Source organism: Emiliania huxleyi (assembly GCF_000372725.1).
Source record: "Emiliania huxleyi CCMP1516 unplaced genomic scaffold EMIHUscaffold_228, whole genome shotgun sequence".
NCBI lineage: Eukaryota > Haptophyta > Isochrysidales > Noelaerhabdaceae > Emiliania > Emiliania huxleyi.
The window spans coordinates 165,254-184,317 of record NW_005200351.1 but is presented as its reverse complement, the minus strand read 5'-3'; the positions used below and the strand labels follow the sequence as shown (position 1 = coordinate 184,317).

At 67.8% G+C, this 19,064-nt stretch overlaps 5 protein-coding genes across 5 annotated transcripts; 2 read left to right on the top strand and 3 right to left on the bottom strand.

Moving 5' to 3' along the window:
* Positions 1–174: 174 nt before the first annotated feature.
* On the bottom strand, positions 175–897 carry EMIHUDRAFT_235973 (hypothetical protein; the record flags this gene model as incomplete). The annotated part of the gene is made up of 2 exons (XM_005779734.1): positions 175–583; positions 665–897. 2 exons carry the CDS (start codon positions 895–897, stop codon positions 175–177), a joined length of 642 nt encoding a protein of 213 aa, XP_005779791.1.
* Positions 898–2,098: 1,201 nt separating this feature from the next.
* Positions 2,099–2,380, bottom strand: EMIHUDRAFT_73367 (hypothetical protein; the record flags this gene model as incomplete). The annotated part of the gene is made up of 1 exon (XM_005779733.1): positions 2,099–2,380. A coding segment is annotated over one exon (282 nt), but the record flags the coding sequence as incomplete, so codon positions are not given.
* Positions 2,381–5,858: 3,478 nt separating this feature from the next.
* On the top strand, positions 5,859–10,697 carry EMIHUDRAFT_468882 (hypothetical protein; the record flags this gene model as incomplete). Its single annotated transcript, XM_005779732.1, has 9 exons — positions 5,859–6,407; positions 6,711–6,879; positions 7,128–7,256; positions 7,325–7,759; positions 8,209–8,389; positions 8,689–8,790; positions 8,985–9,027; positions 9,099–9,914; positions 10,258–10,697. 9 exons carry the CDS (start codon positions 5,859–5,861, stop codon positions 10,579–10,581), a joined length of 2,748 nt encoding a protein of 915 aa, XP_005779789.1. The 3' UTR covers positions 10,582–10,697.
* Positions 10,698–11,083: 386 nt separating this feature from the next.
* Positions 11,084–11,848, bottom strand: EMIHUDRAFT_235968 (hypothetical protein; the record flags this gene model as incomplete). Its single annotated transcript, XM_005779731.1, has 2 exons — positions 11,084–11,602; positions 11,756–11,848. The coding sequence occupies 2 exons, from the start codon at positions 11,846–11,848 to the stop codon at positions 11,084–11,086; spliced, it is 612 nt and encodes a 203-aa protein (XP_005779788.1).
* A 3,225-nt stretch (positions 11,849–15,073) lies between these two features.
* On the top strand, positions 15,074–16,060 carry EMIHUDRAFT_235967 (hypothetical protein; the record flags this gene model as incomplete). Its single annotated transcript, XM_005779730.1, has 1 exon — positions 15,074–16,060. The coding sequence occupies one exon, from the start codon at positions 15,074–15,076 to the stop codon at positions 16,058–16,060; it is 987 nt and encodes a 328-aa protein (XP_005779787.1).
* Positions 16,061–19,064: the final 3,004 nt, after the last annotated feature.

Genomic DNA, 19,064 nt, shown 5'->3' with positions numbered 1-19,064 from the left:
CACGTTCGCAGCCGCTTGCAACGAGCCGTATCGCTCAAGCAACTCGATTGCCCACTCACGCGTTTCCGCCCCGAGCTTGATCAGCCGGCTCACATCGCGCTCGCGCTGAGCCTCCTTCACCGCCTTCTCCCTCGCGACCTGCAGCCGCGCCGCGCCATCTTGGCTTGAAGCTCCTCATCGGCGTCGGCCGGCAACTCCATCCCGCACGATCACGAGCCCGCTGCCGGCGTTGTAGTGCGACACGACCTCAAAGCAGACGTTGGGGGGGAGCAGCACCTCGCACTCTTGCGGGTAGAGGGAGAAGGCAGAGACGTCGCGGCCAACCGGCTCGGTGAGCTCCAGGTGGATCATGGTGCGTGCTCCCGCGGTGGCCTCCTTCGTGTGGAGGAAAACCTCCATCACGTCAACCTTAGTCGCCGTGCTGGAGAAGGCCGACCACTGCAGCTCGGCTCCCTCAGCCAGCTCTGATCCGGACATGCCTCGGTAGACGACGCGCGCCTTGCTCGGCGGCAGCTTGCGCAGCGCGTGCAGCAGCAGCCACACAAAGTCTCGCCACGGCCTCGCCGCCTGCCGGTTCTTCTCCCTCAGCGCAGCATTCATCACGTAGTAAGGAGAGAGGTCGCGCGGCATGTCCTCCTATGTGTACAGAACGACCGCCGCGCACTCGTCGCGAGTCAGAGACGGGAACTGGGCCTGGATGCTGCCGGCCTTCTTCCACGCCATTTTCGCGAGCTGGCCCTTGCTCGGGTCGACCTTTGGCAGCTTGTCGCTCAGCGGCGCGAGGGCGTCGGCGAACGAAGGGACGGGGAGGTCGGCGGGGAACATGCCGCCCAGCGGGCCGCGCATGTCCCCATCCTCGAGTGCCGCGTCGAGAAGCCTGCTTGCGAGGCCAGACATCGTGCCGACCGGAGTGGTGCTCAACAGCGGCTCGACAGCGCTCGACAGCGGCGACAGGCAAGGTCTCTGATCGGCTTCTCGCGGGAGGGGTTGGAACCTTGACTTAACTTTGAATCACTTCATGGCTTTGACGAAATGGATGACGCCATCGCGCAACAATGGACATCCCCTCGATGTCGTCGTCCTTGCCGGAAGGGGCAGCGCACGCGACTCTGAAGATCGAGGCGCGTGGCTCAAAGCCGGCGCTGCGCGGGTTCGTGCCCATCCGACTATGGTCTACTTTTCCATTTTTGGGGATGCCGTGGTCGTGGCACGTGGCTCGTGGGGGTCACTCACGACCCGCCGCACCGCGCATGAAGTAGGCGGCGCACAGCGCCGCTCTCGCAGGCTGGTTTTGACGGTTCTACATTTTGTTTTTGTTTTCAGTCTAGGGGGCCCGACCCCCTCAGAGGCGGCGGGTGGGCGCCCACTGACCCAGAGATCAAAAACGCTCGGCCCATGTCGATGCGGTCAGAGACGTGCATTTGCATGTGGTCAAGCTGCGTGAGTGCACAGCAGCACCCGAGTGCACACACCTCGTCATTGTCTGAGCCTTGTTCGACAGAGTTGGTGTTATTGTTGGGGGCAAGCAAGGTCCACTTCGGCTAAATAAATTCACGCCCCAAACGCTACTATTTGCTCAGGCCAAGTCCAGGCACACTAGAGGACTGCCTGAGCACACAGGGGCATGTACTACTTACTAAATATTCACACCTAATCGCTCACTCTTCCGCTCGTATGAGCTGCGCCGGCAGCTGCGCGACGCGCGCGCCAAGGGCGAGGCCTTTGAGCTGGTGTACACCCACTTGCCCGGCGCCGGCGGCGACGAGCGCTGGCGGGCGACGGAGGCCGGGCGCTCCATTCGGCTGCGCGTGGGCACGCGCACCAGCTGCACCGTGCTGACCGCCGGCGCGGGCGCGCGCGCGTGCCAGGCGGACGACTTGGCGCTCGCGCCCTTTCCGCGGCGCGACTACTGGGCGCGGCCGGTGGCGAGCGTGCTCGGCGCGCTGTTGAGCTGGAACCCGCACCCCATCCTGCCAGACGTGGAGGCTGGAGCCGCAGAAGGAGCTGCACTGCTATGGGTGATGACGACGAACGGAAGAGTACAGTACCACTTAGTAGAGCGCATCAACGGCCGGCCAATCCGTTTTTTTTGGCGGCCTTAGCATCTTGATAACTCGCGACGCGCTGCGGATACACCACACAAGCCCCGGTGGCCTTGCCGTGCCTCCCAGTCCCGGATCTGACGGCGCAGCATGTGGTTGGGTGTGAGGTATGGGTGCTCGAGCGCGCCGCCCGTCAGAGGGCTCGTCGACTTGGTCGCGAGCCAGCGCTCGATCGCCGACCGCTCGTAAGCATGCCCGTCCGCCGCCATCACCGGGTCGCTCATCAGCTCGGTCGTGATCGGGCAGACGAAGTCGTCCGGCGGCTCCTCCTCTCCCTCACGCGGCGCCTCCTCCGCCGGTGACGAAGCGCCCTCGGCGACTCGCGCCTGATCCCCCGCCGCACGCGTCGCCCCGACCTCCAGCCTCGCGCTCTCCTCCAGCGCCGCCGCCAACTCCGCCTCCTCTCTCGCCGCCAGCGCTGCCTGATCCTCGGGCTCCTGCGACGGCCCAGCGCCGCCCCCGCCGCCCTTCCCTTTCTTCTTCTTCTTCTTCCCCTTCTTGCCCTTGGCGCGCTCCTCCGCCTCCTTCTCCGCCTCCTCCCCCGCCAGCAGCGCCTCGGCATGCCGCGTCGCCTCCGCCTCCGCCGCCGCTCTCTCCGCCTCCCTCACCGCCGCCTCCGCCGCCGCCTCCGCCGCCGCATGCTCCTCGAGGGCGCGCACGCACTCGGCGTGGCCCTTCTCCTTGGCATGCTGCAGCGCCGTCTTGCCCTTATTGGTGCGCGCCGCCGCGTCTGCGCCCGCCCGCAGAAGGCGGAGCACGACGGCGGGGTGGTTGTTGGCGGCGGCGTGCATCAGCGCGGTGCGGCCTTTGCTGTCCTGCGTGTTGATCTCCGCGCCGCGCTGCAGCAGCAACTCGACCACTCGCTCGTGGCCGTAGTTGGCGGCAAGCATCAGCGCGATGCCGCCGCTGCTGCTCTGTAGGTTGATCTCCGCGCCTCGCTGAAGCAGCAGCTCGACAATCCGCTCGTTGCCGTGGTAGGCGGCGAGCATCAGCGCGGTGCCGCCGTCGCTGCCCTGCAAGTTGATCTCCGCGCCGCGCTGAAGCAGCAGCTCGACCACTCGCTCGTGGCCCTCCTGGGCGGCGAGCATCAGCGCGGTGCGGCCCATGCTGTCCTGCAAGTTCACCTCCGCGCCGCGCTGCAACAGCAGCTCGACCACCCGCTCGTGGCCCTCCTGGGCGGCGAGCATCAGCGCAGTGATGCCGATGCTATTCTGCTTGTTGATCTCCGCGCCTCGCTGAAGCAGCAGCTCGACAATCCGCTCGTGGCCGTCCTGGGCGGCGCGCATCAGCGCGGTCCAGCCGTCGCTCCTCTGCAAGTTGATCTCCGCGCCGCGCTGCAGCAGCAGCTCGACCACCCGCTCGTAGCCGCTGGCGGCGGCGAGCATCAGCGGGGTGTAGCCGCTCACACCGACTACCCCACAAGTCGCGTTGGCCCGCCCGCCGCTGTCAAGCCACGACAGCAGCGCTGCCTCGTCACCTTCCGCAGCCGCTTTCGCCGCCTCTACAGGAAGGCTGCCCAGCGAGCCGGAAGAGGCCGCTTCGCCCGAGGAAGCGTCACCCGCCCCTCTCGCCGCCGCCTCGCGCCGCCCCGTGCCGCCCGCCGCCGCCTCGCGCTGGCTCGCAGTCACCTCCGCGACGTGCTGCCGGAAGGCCTCGACGCACTCGGCGTGGCCCTTCTCCTTGGCCCACTGCAGCGCCGTCTTGCCGCGTTCAGAGCGCAGCTTCGTATCCACGCCCGCACGCAGCAAGCGGAGCACGACGGCGGGGTGGTCGAACACAGCGGCGTCCATCAGCGCAGTGCCGCCGATGCTATTCTGCAGGTTGATCTCGGCGCCGCGCTCCACCAGCGAATCGACCACCCGCTCGTGGCCGTTGGCGGCGGCGAGCATCAGCGGGGTGCGGCCGTCGCTCCTCTGCAGGTTGACCTGAGCGCCGCGATGCAGCAGCAGCTCGACAATCCGCTCGTGGCCTTGGTGGGCGGCGTGCATCAGCGCGGTGCCGCCGTCGCTCCTCTGCTTGTTGACCTCCGCGCCGCGCTGCAGCAGCAGATCGACCACTCGCTCGTGCCCCTCCTGGGCGGCGAGCATTAGCGCGGTGAAGCCGCTCACGTCGCCTACCCAGCAGGTCGCGTTGATCTCCGCGAAGTGCTGAAGCAGCAACTCGATCACCCGCTCGTGGCCGTTGAAGGCGGCGTCCATCAGTGCGGTGCCGCCCTCGCTGTCCTGCAGGTTGATATCCGCGCCTCGCTGAAGCAGCAGCTCGACCACCCGCTCGTGGCCTTGGCGGGCGGCGGATATCAGTGCGGCGCGGCCGACGCTGCTCTGCAGGTTGATCTCCGCGCCGCGGTGCAGCAGCAACTCGACAACCCGCTCTTGGCCGTGGCGGGCGGACAGCATCAGCGCGGTGATCCCGTTCGCCCCGTCGGTCGCATTGACCCGCCCGTCGTTGTCAAGCCACGCCAGCAGCGCCGCCTCGTCGCCTTCTGCAGCCGCTTTCGCCGCCTCTGCGGGAAGGCTGCCCAGTAAGCTGGAAGAGGCCGCGTCACTCGCTCCCGCCGTCGCCTCGCCTGAGATGCTGCCCGCCACCATTAGGGGTTCGGCTCTTGGGGGCGGGTCGGGCTCTCCGGTTTCAACCTGTACTGCATCTCGAGAGCCGCGCGCGCCGCTATAGGCTTTCTCTTTGCGATAAGAACGGCATCAATATCTGTTTTTTATTGTTTTCGCGGCGTTTACTTCCTGGTTCTCCCTCACTCCAGCGGCGAGCGGTAGGGTCCGCCCGCTTCGTTCGCACCACGCGTTTGCGAGCGCGGCGTCCACCGAGCGTGGCGAGAGATGCGGGCGGCCTCCGAACGGGTACAGCGTCACCTCGGAGAGCACCAGCCCGCGCGGCCGCGACGGCGCCGGCGCGGCGAGCAGCAGGTCGATGCCGGTGGTGGCGGCGACGCGGTCGCACGCGCGCGCCGCCTCGCTCACCACGCTCGCGTTCAGCCAGCGCGAGGCGTTTGTATCGGCGCGCGAGGCGTGCGGCAGGCAGAGCGCGGCGGGTAGGCCCAGGAGGTGGCCGAGTCCGCAGAACGGCCCCGCCCCAAAACGGATGTCGAGGCGGGGGCCGAGCGTGAGCGCGTCGTAAAAGGTGTCTCGCTTGTCGGCATGGCCGAAGCGGGAGCGGGTGTGGTGCATGAAGAGGTTCTTCCGCCCGCCGTCCAGCACTTGATGTCCTCCGCGACCGCCTGCGCGTCCGAGTGTGGCGCCGGCAGAACCTCCTCCGCCAGCACGCCGCGCGGCACGGCTGAGTACGCCCACTCACGCCCGCCTCGCCCCTGGAAGCCAAAGGCGAGCCACGCCTCGCATAGCCGCCGCACCAGGGCCGGCGATGCCTCCTCGCCCACGACGCTCTGATCGTAGCCTCGGCAAGTCTTATGCGCCACCACCACCCCTCCCCTGACCAACCAACCACGACGACGCAGCCGCTCGTATGAGTCGCCTTGAGGACGTAGTCGGGCGGAAGCGAGGCGAGGCCGGCCGCCGCGCAGCTAGAGCCCGAGTAGAAGGGCGCGGTAAGCGGGAGCGGTGGGGACCCGCCGGTGTGAAGCGGTAGCGGTAATCCGGCCCGCGGGCGGCACTCGAGTAGCGTTTAACAGGGCCCGCTTTCAGCAGCACACGCGGGCCGCTCGGCTGGCATTCCGCCTTCGCGCTGTCGCCGTTCGTGCTGAGAGCCTCGCTTGGTCTAAACGCGCTGCGCTGAGCAGAGCTGGGAATGCCGCCAGACCTCGACGAGCCACTCTCAACCGCCCTCTCGGCGCTCCGGCTCGAGGCGCTCGCGGGTCCTCTCTCCGCCGCCGGGCTGTGCAGCCTCGAGACGCTCGAGTCAGACGTCCTCGCGTCCCGCACGCACTTCCTGGCGCGGCTAAAGGAGGCGCAGGTCGGCACCATCCCGCAGCGCCAGGCGCTGGCCAACGGCCTGCTGCGTCGACGGCGCGACGGCGACGCGCCCGTCTGGCTGCGGCCCAGCGACCGCCACCTCCAGCTCTCGGCGTGGCACTGGCAGAGCTACGCGGACGCCAGCCGGCCGGCGGCGGCGGCATCGGCGCCCGGCGCCTACCTGCGCGCGCGCTGGCGGGCGGCCGATGGACCCGCCGCGCCCGCGCTGGCCGTGTCGTCGCGCGCCGGAGAGCCGCTGCCAATGGTGCTGACTGTGCGGTACGCTGGCTGCGCTCCCACTCGTCTCCGGCCGGTGGCGGACGCGGCGGGCCTCGTGGCGCTGCCGGCGCCACCAGCCGAGGAGGTGCACGTCTACGAGCTGACGGTACAGATCGAGGCGGCCGTGCAGAGCGCCGACCGCTGGGGCAGCGCGACACCGCATTTTGCATTTCCCGCGCGCTCCGCCCCGGCGCCTCACCCCTTCTCCGCCCTCGCCCGGCCCAGGCGCCACCAGCTCCGAGGGCGACGCCCCGCCCAGGCCGCCGCCCGCCTCGCTCCGCCTCTGCGGGCTGGTCCTGCCGCCGCGCTCCGTCCCGCTGCCGCCGCCAACCGAGGCGTTGCGCCAGCTCGCGTTTGGCGACTCCATCACCTTCTCGGTCCTTCCCGGAGCCTTCTCGGAAGCTTCTAGGCGCTGCGCCTGCTCGCGTTTGGCGACTCCATCACCGAGGGCGTGCTGTGCCGCACGCGCAGCAAGTCGGACGAGGGCGGCGACCTCGGCTGCAACTCGGTCAGCTCCGCGTGGGCGTGGCTGCTCGCCCAGTCGCTCGGCGCCGACGCCACGGTCGTCTCGTTTGGGCGTCAAGGCTAGACGGCCTAGAAGCGGAAGACGGACTCTTGTGCTCCAACTAGCGCTCGAGAGGACACGTGCTCCGCTGTATCCAGCCGTATTCGGCCGTATTCACCGTGTTCGCAGCCCCTCGCACTCACACGGTGCTCATCAACTAGGCCCATATCTCCCCACATCTCCCCACATCTCCCAATATCTCCCCACATCTCCCCACATCTCCCCACATCTCCCCACATCTCCCCATATCTCCCCACGTAGGCTGGACGGTGGCTGGCAACGGCGGCGCGCCCGCCTTTTGCGAGTCGTGGCGCTCCCTCTGCGCGGGCGCGGCGCGCTTTGGCGGCGCGGCGGGCGGCGCGGCGTCGGAGAGCGGCGCTGCGTCGGAGGGTGCGCCCGACTTCGTCCTCGTCGGCCAGTAGTGATGAGTAGCTAGTCACGAGCCACGACGCATTCAGGCGTGCCCGACCTCGTCCTCGTCAACCAGGGCACCAACGACGCGCTGTGCGGCGCCGCGGACGACGCCGTCCGCGCCGCGGCTCACGCGTGGCTGTGGGGCGCGCGCGCGGCGCTCGGCGCCACGCCGCTGCTGGCGCTCGTTCTCCCGTTCGGCGGCTTCTGCGCGGCCCCGCTGCGGGCGGCGTTTGCCGACTACCAGCGCGGGGCGGAGTGGCTGCGCGCCGTCGCGGCCGCGGCCGACGCCGCCGGGCCGACGGACGGCGGCGACGAGCTGAGCGGCGCGTCGGAGCGATCGCTCGACTCGAACACGTCGACCGACACGGCGTGCGAGTCGACCGACACGAACGCGACCGAGGAGTGCCGCCGCTTCGCCGTGAGCCCGCCGCGCGACGAGCGCTGCTTGCTGCTCGACCTCGGCCGCGAGGCGCATTCGTGTACTCCGCCGAAGACGTCCTTTCGTGTCCTCCAAACCAGCGCTCGAGAGGACACGCACTCTTGTGTACTCCGCCGTATTCCGCGGTGTTCACTGTCTTTGTAGCCCCGTGCTCGCCGTATTCCGCGGTGTTCACTGTCTTTGTAGCCCCGTGCTTTCACGCGGCGCTCTGAACACTCTGCACATCACCGCATTCCCGCCTTGAGGGTGGCATATTCATGAACGTAGGCGGCGGACGGCCTAGGCGGTTGGGCGCCACGCGGGCCGGCGTCGGCAGATGGCATCCAACCATAGGAGCTACGTGTACTCCAACTAGCGCTCGAGAGGACACGTACTCCGCTGTGTTGCACCGCACTCCGCTGTACTCACTGGTTTGCATCCCCCCTCGTATCCAGAGAATGCACTGACTGCTCTCTTCCCCCCCCCGACGTTGGCGTCTTCAGCACCTAGGCATTCACCCAAGCGGGAGCAAGCACCGCCGGTTGGCCGCCCTCGCAGAGGCGGCCCTCCGCGCAGCGCCGCCTCTGACGCCGCCGACGCCGCGGGTCCGGCCGCCGCGCCGCGCCGCCCACGCCGTCCGCGTGTTTGGCGACTCGAACTTGCACGCGCTGATCGACGCAGAGGGAGCCGGGTGCGTGCGCACGCCGCGTGGCCCCCGCCCCCGCCCCCGCCCCGCAGCCGATCCGCCGCAGCCGTCCCACCGCGGCTGCCCCGCCGCTTGCCCCGCCCGCGCCTCCCGCGCGCGCCTCTGGTCGTGCCACCGTCCGCCCGGCTGACGCCAAAGCTCACGCAAAAGCGAAGCGGACACTTCTGCTTTCTTCGGGGTCACACACTCACGCGCAGCCTTTGCCGGGGGGTTGCCAATGCCCCCCCCCCCCCCCCCCCAAACCCCACGTACACCCCACCGCCACCACCACCACACGCGCGCAGGTACACCTGCCTCGTGCACGTCTTCCTCGCCGGGTCGGCGATGGGACTCGCCCGGGAGGACTCGCACTCGGGCTACCGCGCCGCCCTGCTCGACGACCTGCGGAGCGCGCCCGTAGCCACACAGCCTCGTGCCGCCCTGTGCGTGCCACACGCCGATGGCCACGCCCGTGGCGCCGGCCGCCATACCCGAATCACGTACAGTGAGAGATGTGTCCTGCCCGAGAGCCGATAACCGTGGTCCGTGTTCCGGACGTCCCTCCTGTTGGGTCCCTTCTCAGCATGGTGCTCTCGCACAGGCGCGTCCCGCGCGGCGACAGCGTCGTGCTCAAGTTTGGGCAGGCTGGAGAGTTGTGGCGCCGTGCGCCCTCGGCCGGGGCGCGTCGCAGACACGTCGTGGGCGCTGCGCGCAGGTGGATTGCGACTTTGTGTACTACCTCAAGCTCGTCCACGACGCATCGCTGACCTTTGAGGCGCACCTCGCGCGCTCGGTCGAGCGCTACTTTGCATTCATCGACGGCGCGCTGGCGGCGGGCCACTTGCGGCACGAGGAGCGACAGCGCCTGAGGCGCCCCGTTCTCCGAGATCCCCTCTCCCCCGCCTCCCGACCGCCGCCCTACGTTGGTGCGCGTCAGGACCTGTACATCGCCACGCCCTTCCCGACGGGCGTGGTGGACGCCCACTTGCGGGAGGCGCTCTGCTCGCTGCCGCTCATGGCAAAGGCGGAGCGAGAGGCGTTCCGCAGAGCGCTCGACGACCACCTCTTCCTCCCCACCGAGGCTGAGCGCGTCGCCCACGGGCGCGCCTACTCCGCCGCGCTCGCCGCCGCCGCGCGCGCGCGCGGCCTGCCGCTCATCGACACGTTCAGCCCGCTGCTCGGCGCCGACGGCCTCTGCCGCGTGAAGTGCGTCGGCGCCAACCACCACCTGCCGCCAGCCGCGGAGCCGTTTGCCGCCGCGGCGCTCGCGCGCCACTGTCTCGGCCGGAGCGATGGCGACGCGGAGCCGCCTCCGGGGGACCCTGCCGGCGCTCTCGCCGACCCCGCCGGGGGGGGCGAGGCGGTGTCGCCGGCGGGCGGCTTGCAGGAATCGGAGCCGGGGGGCGGCGGCGCGGCCGCCGGCGACGCCGCGACGCGGGCGGGGGAGGCGGAGGGGGAGGGCGGCCACGACAGGTCGGCGCCGGCGCCAGAGGCTGCTGGCACGGCGGGGGATGGGCTCTCCGCGGTCGCGGTCGACTGGATCCTCGCTTGCGCGGCCTCTGCCCCCGGCGGCGCGGCGGCGCTGCGCGCGCTGGCCGCATCGTAGGAGCCCCTCTCTCGGAACCTTCTCGGAAGCTTCTAGGCGCGGCGCCGCTGCGCGCTCGCGGCCACGTGCTGGCGAGCTGGCGCCACTTGGCGGCGCTGCTCGGCGCGCCCGCTGCGTTGGGGCGCGAGTTTGCGACCCAGGGGCCCCACCACGCGCAGTGGGTCGTGCGGCTCCTCCGCGGCTGCGACGCGCCAGTGGCGGTGGGGGCGCGAGGCCCCGGAGCGGGCGAGTTCTCCCGTTTGAGGCTGCGGCCGGATCCGCGGCGTAGGTGCTCGTGCGCGGCCGCTTCTCCGAGCACCGCGCCGAGAGGAGGTACGCGTGGGCCGTGGAGTCGACGGAGGCTACGGCGCCGGCGCGGCTCCAGCGCGCGATCGACTCGAGCGAGGGCGAGGCGGCGGGCGCGGCGGTCGCCAAGACGGGAGAGGCGGACGCGGCCACGGCCGCGGCGATGGAGAGGCTGCGGCGGTCGGTGGGCGTCGAGGCGCCGCCCCGCGTGCGAGGGCTGACGGTGCCGCAGCTGATGCGGACGCCCGTCGCGGGCGCACTCGTGGCGGCAGCGAGGCAGGCGCAGGAAGCGAGAGGGGAGGGATGAGCATTGGCCCGCTCAGGAGGACAGGACTGATAATACGGCTTTGCCCCGCGCGCCCCTTCCAGCGCCCAGGAGGTGCAGGGCCAGGGGAGGGGAGTCAAAAATGCACTCTGTGTGTCACATCGTCTTGTAACAAACAAACCTCGGTGATTCCATGTGCCCGTTACGGATCTCACGCACTTACACACTCATGTACACCATCGGTACAGGTCACACAGCGACGCGATCTGAGCGAATGTGGCAGATCCTCCTCTGTGGACGGAGCTCGCGCAGGCCCCAGCCTGCAGCCCCACCCCCGGGCGACAGACGGCACACCTCGCTCACCCCCCCCCTCCTCCCCATCAAACACTTTACACACCGGCGACAGATGACGTCCCGCCCCCTGCACACGCATGCCTCTCCCCTCTCCCCGCCCACCTCTGTCCTAGCAGAGCGTCACTACACGCGAGTTTTGGCACGCACCGAGCCTTGCGGTCCGCCGACCTTGTCGGCGTAGCGCATCGCCTCACGCCGCGAGAAAGGCGGCGCGAAGCCTGGCCTCCTCCCGTGCCGCACCCTCGCGCGCCCGGCGCTCTGCCCGCCACCGCACCTCCGCTGCGTCTTCCTTTGCCTTTTTCGCGCGCGTCGCCCGCTCGGCATCGAGGAGCTGGCCGGCCAGCTCCGCCCTGCGCTTCATCGCCTCGCACGCCGCGCACGCCGCGTTGTAGCCCGCGTCGCGAGACTGGATGTGCGCCGCGAGCAGCGCGTCGTACCTCTCGCCCGTCGCCTCCTCGGAGGAGATCTGCTGCTTGAATGTCTCCTCGTCCGCCCGCCGCTTCCGCTCCAGCTTCTTGAGCGCCGCCTCAGCGTCACGCGCCTCCTGGAGCAGCCGCGTGACGTCGTCCTCGCAGACGAGGGGCGCCGCACTAGCCGGGTCGCTGCCAAGCTTGATTTCCCTCGCGACGCTGTCCTCCCATCCCGGAATCGTGATGCTGCCGGCAGTGTCTCCGACGCCGACGGCAGTGGCGGACGCTGGCGCGGCGGCCTGCTGCAGAGAGTGATGAACGCGCGCGAGCGGCCGCGTAGAAGAGGCGGGCAGCGCAGTGAGGTCCTGTTTACGGCCAACCCTCCCTCGTGGCCGAGTAGATGTCGTCCGGCTTTCCCGAGACGAGTCGTCCTCCCAACCGGGGAGCGTCACGCGGGACATCTTTTCGCCCGAGTGGTGGAGCTGCATCAGCGGAGAGTGAAGCCGGGTCAGCGCCAGCCCGAGCGAAACCAGCAAGACGATCATCGCCCCTGTCGAAGCTGATGGGCGCCGCCGAGCTCAAGTGAGGTCAAAAAGATTTTTTTCTTGCTTGGAAGGGAGCCGGCTCGGGTTCTGAGGCTGCCCATGCTCGGTGGATCTCTCTTGTCCTCCCCGACATGACATGTCAGAGTGTCCCTTGTGTAATGCGAGAGAGTGCGTTGTGTTCTTGTTTTAAAATGCGTCTTGTCCTTTCGCCTGCGGAAACGTTCAGCTCCCCCTCAGATGTTACCCCCGGAAGCTCCGACGAGTTGCCACCTCCAGTGGGGCTCGCACTGCGCATCTTCGCTATGGCCGAGACCCCCAAGGGCAAGGCTGCGGAGACGGACTGGGTCCCCCCCCCCCCCCGCCCCCCCCCCCCCGCCCGCCCTACGCGCCCGAATCGCCCAATTCGGTCCCACACTGACCGGATATCAAAGGCCGAGTTGTGTTCGGACAGCGGGCCCGCCGATGCCACACGCCTCTTCACACAGCAGGCGTACGCCTTCAGCGCCTGCCCCCCCGACAACGTCGGTCCCGGTGCAATGTCGTTGACGAGGTAGTCCTCCCCTTCCCACCGGAAAACCCGCCCAAGAAGGTCCGTCGAGCCAACCAGTCGTCTTGCCAGGCTCCGCACTTCCCGTGGCTGCACCGGCCTGAGAACGCCAGTGCTGACCGCGAGCGACAGACCTATCGCCCTAAGCTCCGCCAGGACCGCCTTCTCGCCCGCCGCCGCGGCCGCCCGATCCTTCTCGGCCTCCCGAATTGCCTCCTCCCGTTTCGTTGCTCTGTCTGCCGCCGGCACGAACCTCATCGGGCTGCCTCGTTCCCTTCCTGGCAAGATCCGCGTCGGGGCCGGCCGATCCACCGGTGCCGCCCCGGCTCGGGGTGCGCTCGCCCGTTGCGACGGCTGCTGCACTTGGAGCACTTGGAGCTGCATTTTATTTTTTCCTCGCGATGTCCACCCACCCGCCGCGCCGCCGCTCGCACCTCGCCTCGCCACCGCCAGCCTCACCACCACCCCCCTCACCTCCCACAGCCGCTTGCACCGCCGCCCCCTCTCCGAACACGCCGCCGCCCGCCCGCCTCCTCGACCTCCCCACGGAGCTCCTCGCGCGCACCCTCGCCCACTGCGACCCCACCGACATCGCTCGCGTCGCGGCCGTCTCGCTGCTCTTCCACGCCTCGCTTGCGCTGGAGGGCATCCGCTTGTGGGCGCAAGAGCGCGGCTTCGAGCTGCCAGCTCAGCCAGAGGGCGAGAGCTGCGCCGTGCGGTGGCTGTGCTATTCTGCGCTGCTGCGCGAGTCCAACCCGCCGGCGAGGGCGGCCGCAGGCGAATGGCACCACAGCCTCTTCATCGACGCCGAGGGGCGGCTCTCGTCGTGCGGCTCGGCGCCGGATTACAACCCAGGGCTGCTCGGGCACGGCGAGCGCGTGACGCGGCTCAACACGCCGACCCGCCTCCCTTCCCCGCTGGGTGGCGAGCGCGCTGTGAGCGTGTCGGTTGGAGGCGGCCACAGCCTCGCCCTCACCGCCGACGGCGCTGTCTGGAGCTGGGGCGATGGAGCCTCTAGCCAGCTGGGCCACGGCGACGGCCACGACCAGTGGCAGCCGAAGAAGATCGAGGCCTTGACGGGCCAGAGCGTCATCGCCGTGTCGGCTGGAGGGGCTCACAGCCTTGCCCTTGCCGCCGATGGCGCCGTCTGGAGCTGGGGCTATGGACTCTTTGGCCGGTTGGGCCACGGCAACGAGCAGCGCCAGCTGCTGCCGAAGAAGATCGAGGCCTTTGCTGACCAGCGCGTCGTCGCTATGTTGGCTGGAGGGTCCCGCAGCCTCGCCATCACCGCTGACGGCGCCGCCTGGAGCTGGGGCTATGGAGACAGTGGCGAGTTGGGCCACGGCGACCAGCAGAGCCAGCTGCTGCCCAAGAAGATCGAGGCGTTGGCTGGCCGGCGCGTCGTCGCTGTCTCGGCGAGCCTCGCCATCACCGCCGACGGCGCCCTCTGGAGCTGGGGCCGTGGATCCTCAGGCCGGCTGGGCCACGGCGACCAGCAGAGCCAACTGCTGCCCAAGAAGGTCGAGGCTTTTGCCGGCCAGCGCGTCGTCGCCGTGTCGGCAGGAGCATTCCACAGCCTCGCCCTCGCCGCCGATGGCGCCGTCTGGAGCTGGGGCGATGGAGACTCTGGCTTGCCTGGCCACGGCGACATGCAGACCCAGTTGCTGCCCAAGAAGATCGAGGCCTTTGCTACCCAGCGCATCATCGCCGTGTCGGCTGGAGGCTGCCACAGCCTCGCTATCACCGCCGACGGCGCCTTCGTCTCGTGGGGCGAGGGCGGCGGCGGCTGCCTAGGCCACGGGGAGGACCTTTCGGACCAGCTGCTGCCAAAGAAGGTCGAGGCGTGGGCGCCGGGGCAGTGAGCAGGGAAGGCGGCGAGGAGCGCAGGAGCCAGGTTACTGACGTTGCTGCTGTTACACCTAGCGGTCCACATCACGGGTAGCCCAAATGATGCTAAATCACTGTGATTTGACATCTTTTCGCCCGAGTGGTGGAGCTGCATCAGCGGAGAGTGAAGCCGGGTCAGCGCCAGCCCGAGCGAAACCAGCAAGACGATCATCGCCCCTGTCGAAGCTGATGGGCGCCGCCGAGCTCAAGTGAGGTCAAAAAGATTTTTTTCTTGCTTGGAAGGGAGCCGGCTCGGGTTCTGAGGCTGCCCATGCTCGGTGGATCTCTCTTGTCCTCCCCGACATGACATGTCAGAGTGTCCCTTGTGTAATGCGAGAGAGTGCGTTGTGTTCTTGTTTTAAAATGTAAATGCGCGTTGTGTTCTTGTTTTCTATCCGTTCTCGGGTATGTATGTATGTATGTAGAAAGATGAAGAGCAGTCAGGCTCGGACTGGAGGCACCAACGCGGTATGGGTGGACGCGGGACAGATGATGACGACACGCACGAACGACACACAGACGGGTCCGTTGGCCTCTTGTAGGGAAGAATTTTGATACGCGTCAAGACGCCCGATGGGGGCAGCTTCGCCACGCTCTTTGCTGGCCACGAGTGCTCTCTAACCATGAACCTCGGCCGCGCCCTCGGCTGCACTTACGCCGCCGCCTTCCTCTTCCTCCGCCTCGGCCAAACCTACCACCTCCTCCTCTCCCACGGTCTCCTCGTCCTCGTCCTCGTGGCCACTCTCCTCTACCACCGCCCGCCGCTGTCCATCCTCGCGCTCCCTGCCGCCATGGTCGCCTGCGTGCTCCAGTGGGACGTGCTCGCTCCCCAAGCACTGACCAACGGCCTGGCTGCCGAGAGAGGCTTGACCGTCGTCGTCACCGGCGCCAACAGCGGGCTCGGACTCGCGTCGGCTCGAGCGCTGCGCGGCGTCGGAGCCACCGTCATCCTGGGCTGCCGCTCCGAGGAGCGCTGCGCCGCCGCCGCGGCGCTGGTCAATGCGGACGAGCCCAGGGATGCGCCCACCGCGCGTGCCGTTGCGGGGCTGGAGCTCTCGTCGCTGAAAAGCGTCCGGCGGTGGGCGCGTCGGGTGCGAGGCCTCACGCGGCGTGCGGCGCGGCGCGGCAAGCTGGTGCTCGTCGCCAACGCGGGAATGCCAAACAACGGCGCGCATGGCAAAACGACGGACGAGGGCCTACAGTTGCTGACAGGCTGCATGTACGTCTCGCACCACGTCCTCGTCAAGGCGCTCCAGCCGACGCGAGTTGTGCACGCCAGCTCCGACACTCATCACCTGTGCTCGCTCCCGCTGCCCCCGCTTGTGAGTCCCTGCCTCAGCAACGACTTTTTCAAGCCGGGGGCGCCCTCGCCCACTGCGCTCGAGTCGTCCGACCTTATGGACTACTCGCGCAGCAAGCTGCTCCTGACGCTGCACGCCCGCGCGATGGCCGAGAACGGCTTCGTGAGCCGGGCGTACGCCGTCTCGTACCCGTGGGTCCAGACCAACATCCAGCCCTTCATGCGGGCCCTCGACTGGAGCCGGTTGGGCCTGATGGCCTCGGCCGCCACCGCGGTGGCGCCGCTGCTCGTCGCGTGCGTTGCGTCAGCCGAGAGACTCGACCAGTTGGGACCCAACGGTGGGGTCTTCCTGTCGGGGCAGCTAGAGCTGCGTCAGGCGCTGGACTTGCCTGGCTTCCGCGGGCTCAACGCGAGTTCGCTCGCTCGCTCGCTGTGGCGGGACACGGAGTCACTGCTAGCCGCCCTCCCTGAGAAATAGACATGCACAGAGAGCGCTGTCTCTTGCGCCGCAGTGTGAGGTGAGAGGGCCGTGCGTTGGAGGGGAAGAGTCTCCGGAAAAAGCTTCTCGCCCGCACAGTTTGGGACCAGTGTCTGTGTGTGCAGTGTGCGCGACACAACATATTACCTCATTGCTCATAGCATACCTGGGCGGCAGCCTGGGTCGTGCGCCTCGTGGGTCTCTCGGTGCGCTATCTGTATCTCCACGCGCTCGTCTCTCTGACGCGCAGGGCTGGAGCGATCTGTCGCCGCCGTACGCGCGCCCCGCCGTCGAGACGATCGTCAAGTGTCCTTGATTCTTCATGAGAACGTACTGACGTAAGCTTGCGTATACTGACGTACAGTAGGCTATAGCAGGCGTTAGTTCCGTCTTCCGAGGGCAAGGCGATGAGTGAGCAGAGAGTTTGGGAGCCTCTTGCTCACAGGGAGGCTGCCGCCTCGACGGCGCCCGCGCCCTTCGTTGTGCCGACCTGATGAGCCCCCGGCGAGGAGTCCGGCGCGTCGAAGCGCGAAAAGGCAAAGGCCGGCTCGTAGGGGCTTGCCACCTCGTACAGTGCCGCCTCGCCCTCGATTGCGCCTTCCGCCATCGAAGAGGTTGTAAAGCGCCCCGCAGCCGGGTAGACGTCGACGCGCCCTTCGCGCGGTGCCACCGAGGCAAAGGATTGGCCGATGATGCCGTGAGGCAGGTCACGAGCAGGCGCCTCACCATCCGCGGCGCTGAAGCTTACGTCTAGCCGGTGCTTCGGGCCAGCGATCCAACCGTACACGTGGTTACCGCGCACGGAGATGGTCCAGCCAAGGAGACTGAACGCCGCGCTCGAGTAGTCCATCTTGATGGCCAGCTCCTCGCAAGCTCGTGCGCCCGCCAGGCCAAAGACAAAGCGGCGGCCGCCGCACGTGCCATTGATAACGCGCCAGCCAGTGTTGTAGGCGCTCAGCTCCGACGCCCAAAATGAAGCGGTTGCGCGCTTGCGCTTGGCACCGCCGACCAGAGCCACCAGATGCACCTCGGTGATGAAGGAGCCGTCGACCTGCAGCTGGCCGCCGTTGAGCGTGAAGGTCGCGGTCTCCGTCTTTACATTCACGCCGAGGCGCGGCGCGGAGAAGAAGCTGTAGAGTCCTCCCTGCCGCCCACGAAAGTCAGCGCGCCCTCCGTAATATGCGGATTACCATTGGACCACCGCCGTAGTAAATCCGATTGCGATTGGACGCCCGTTGAGGATGAGGGAGATCACACTCCCTCGACTGATCTGAACTCTGCTTCCCCATTCCCACAGTCACCGGTGCTCAACACTTGGGTGTCAAGCTGCAGTCACATTTTCCTTCGCGCGGTCGCGGCGAAGGCTAAAGAGGCGGTCCTTCAAACGCGGGAATGCCTCGTTCTGCTCAAGCCGCGTCAATCCCTTCAGCTCGCCGCCGCCGTGGTCGCGGAACCACCGCGCACGCTCCTGCAGGAACTCGTCCTCAATGTCAAAGTCCGTGGCTACCGGTGCGGGCGAGAGCGGGCGTTGCATTTGCTGCTGTCGGCGGAAGTATTCGATGGTCCACTCGCAAGTCACTGGCACCGTCGCGCCTCTCGGCACCTCGTCCCAAGGCCGGCCATAAAATAAGGAGATGCGCCCCTGCAACTCCAGCGCGCGCTCCTGGTCGAGCTCATATGCGTCGCTGTCGTCAGGCGCCTCCTCGCGTGGCCGCCTCACTGGCGAGTCCGGGGAAGGGCAGAAGTTATCCCCGTAGGCGGGCGAGCCAGGCGGTGTCGGACCTCCACCGCCTGGAGCAAGCTGCGCCTCGAGCCACGCCTGTGACGCCTCTGAACCCGGGTCGCGCAGGTATGCATCGGCCTCAGCAGCATCGCCCGTGTACGTGCGTACGTACTCTCTCTCCCCGTGTAAGCTTGATACGCGCAAGAGAAGTTTACACGGCGGTTGCGAAAGTTGGCAATGCTGCCACGGGTGGAGAGGCCCCAATCACCAGTCTCAGAATCTTGCACCCAAATTTTCTCTGAAGCGTGTGCGAGGTCGTCTTGCTTCTCTCGCTCAATCCGCTCACGCTCGAGTTTAGCCCGCTCCTCAAAAGCGTTCTTTGCGGCTATTGCTCAAAACTGTGGGAGAGAAGGCCGGCATATTACGACTGCATGCATGTGTTTGGTGCATCAGGGCTGCAGGACGCGACATATCACGGTCGGTGGCGCCGACGATGACCTCCGGAATGCCCTCTCAATCACCTCGGATGGGGGCCACCGGGGACACTCTCGGGTCCTCTCCGTGACATCACGAGCCGGCATCTATCACCGTCTCGCTCGGATTTGAACAAACAAAGGCGCGAGGCCCGATGTGCGAGTGTTACTCGAGTAGCGGGGGACGCAGGGGTCACACCCGACGACCTCGGGAACTAGCCGGGGCAGTCGGAGAAGGGGCAACTCCGTGCACTGACGGTCGGCCGCCACCCAGAAAACACGCCTGCGTGGATCGCGTCACACCAATCCTCGCTACCCAACGCGGCCAAAGGATGTCCAGAACTCGAGTAGAGTTGTTTGGTATTGCTAAAAATCTCTCTCTCGGATTGTGTGGGGTCGAACCACTCCCGGGATGGGGCAAGCCCATCGATTCGAGTTGTGTCTTCCTCACCTGCAGGAGGCAGCGAGGGGTAAGGGCTTTGCTCCTGGCATGGCCGGGGCGGTGCGGGGGGTGGGGGGGGGGGGACCTTCCAGACCCTTCCTTTCCCTTTCGCTGGCAGCGACAGAACTTTTTCCGGAGCCTTCACTCCTCTCTACCTCTACGATCAATTTGGGGCTGGGGGCCCCTGCATATCTTCCCTTGACGGCGCCCGACGTATCCGAGCGGGGGCCTCCCAATCAATGGTTCATTTCATCCCAAAAGAGTATTGTCCCGGGCATTTTCTGCACACCACTGATGCAGCCGGAGGATACTAGGTGAGTCAGCACACTCTCTATCCTCCCGTCGAATTTGACGGTAGCGCAAGCA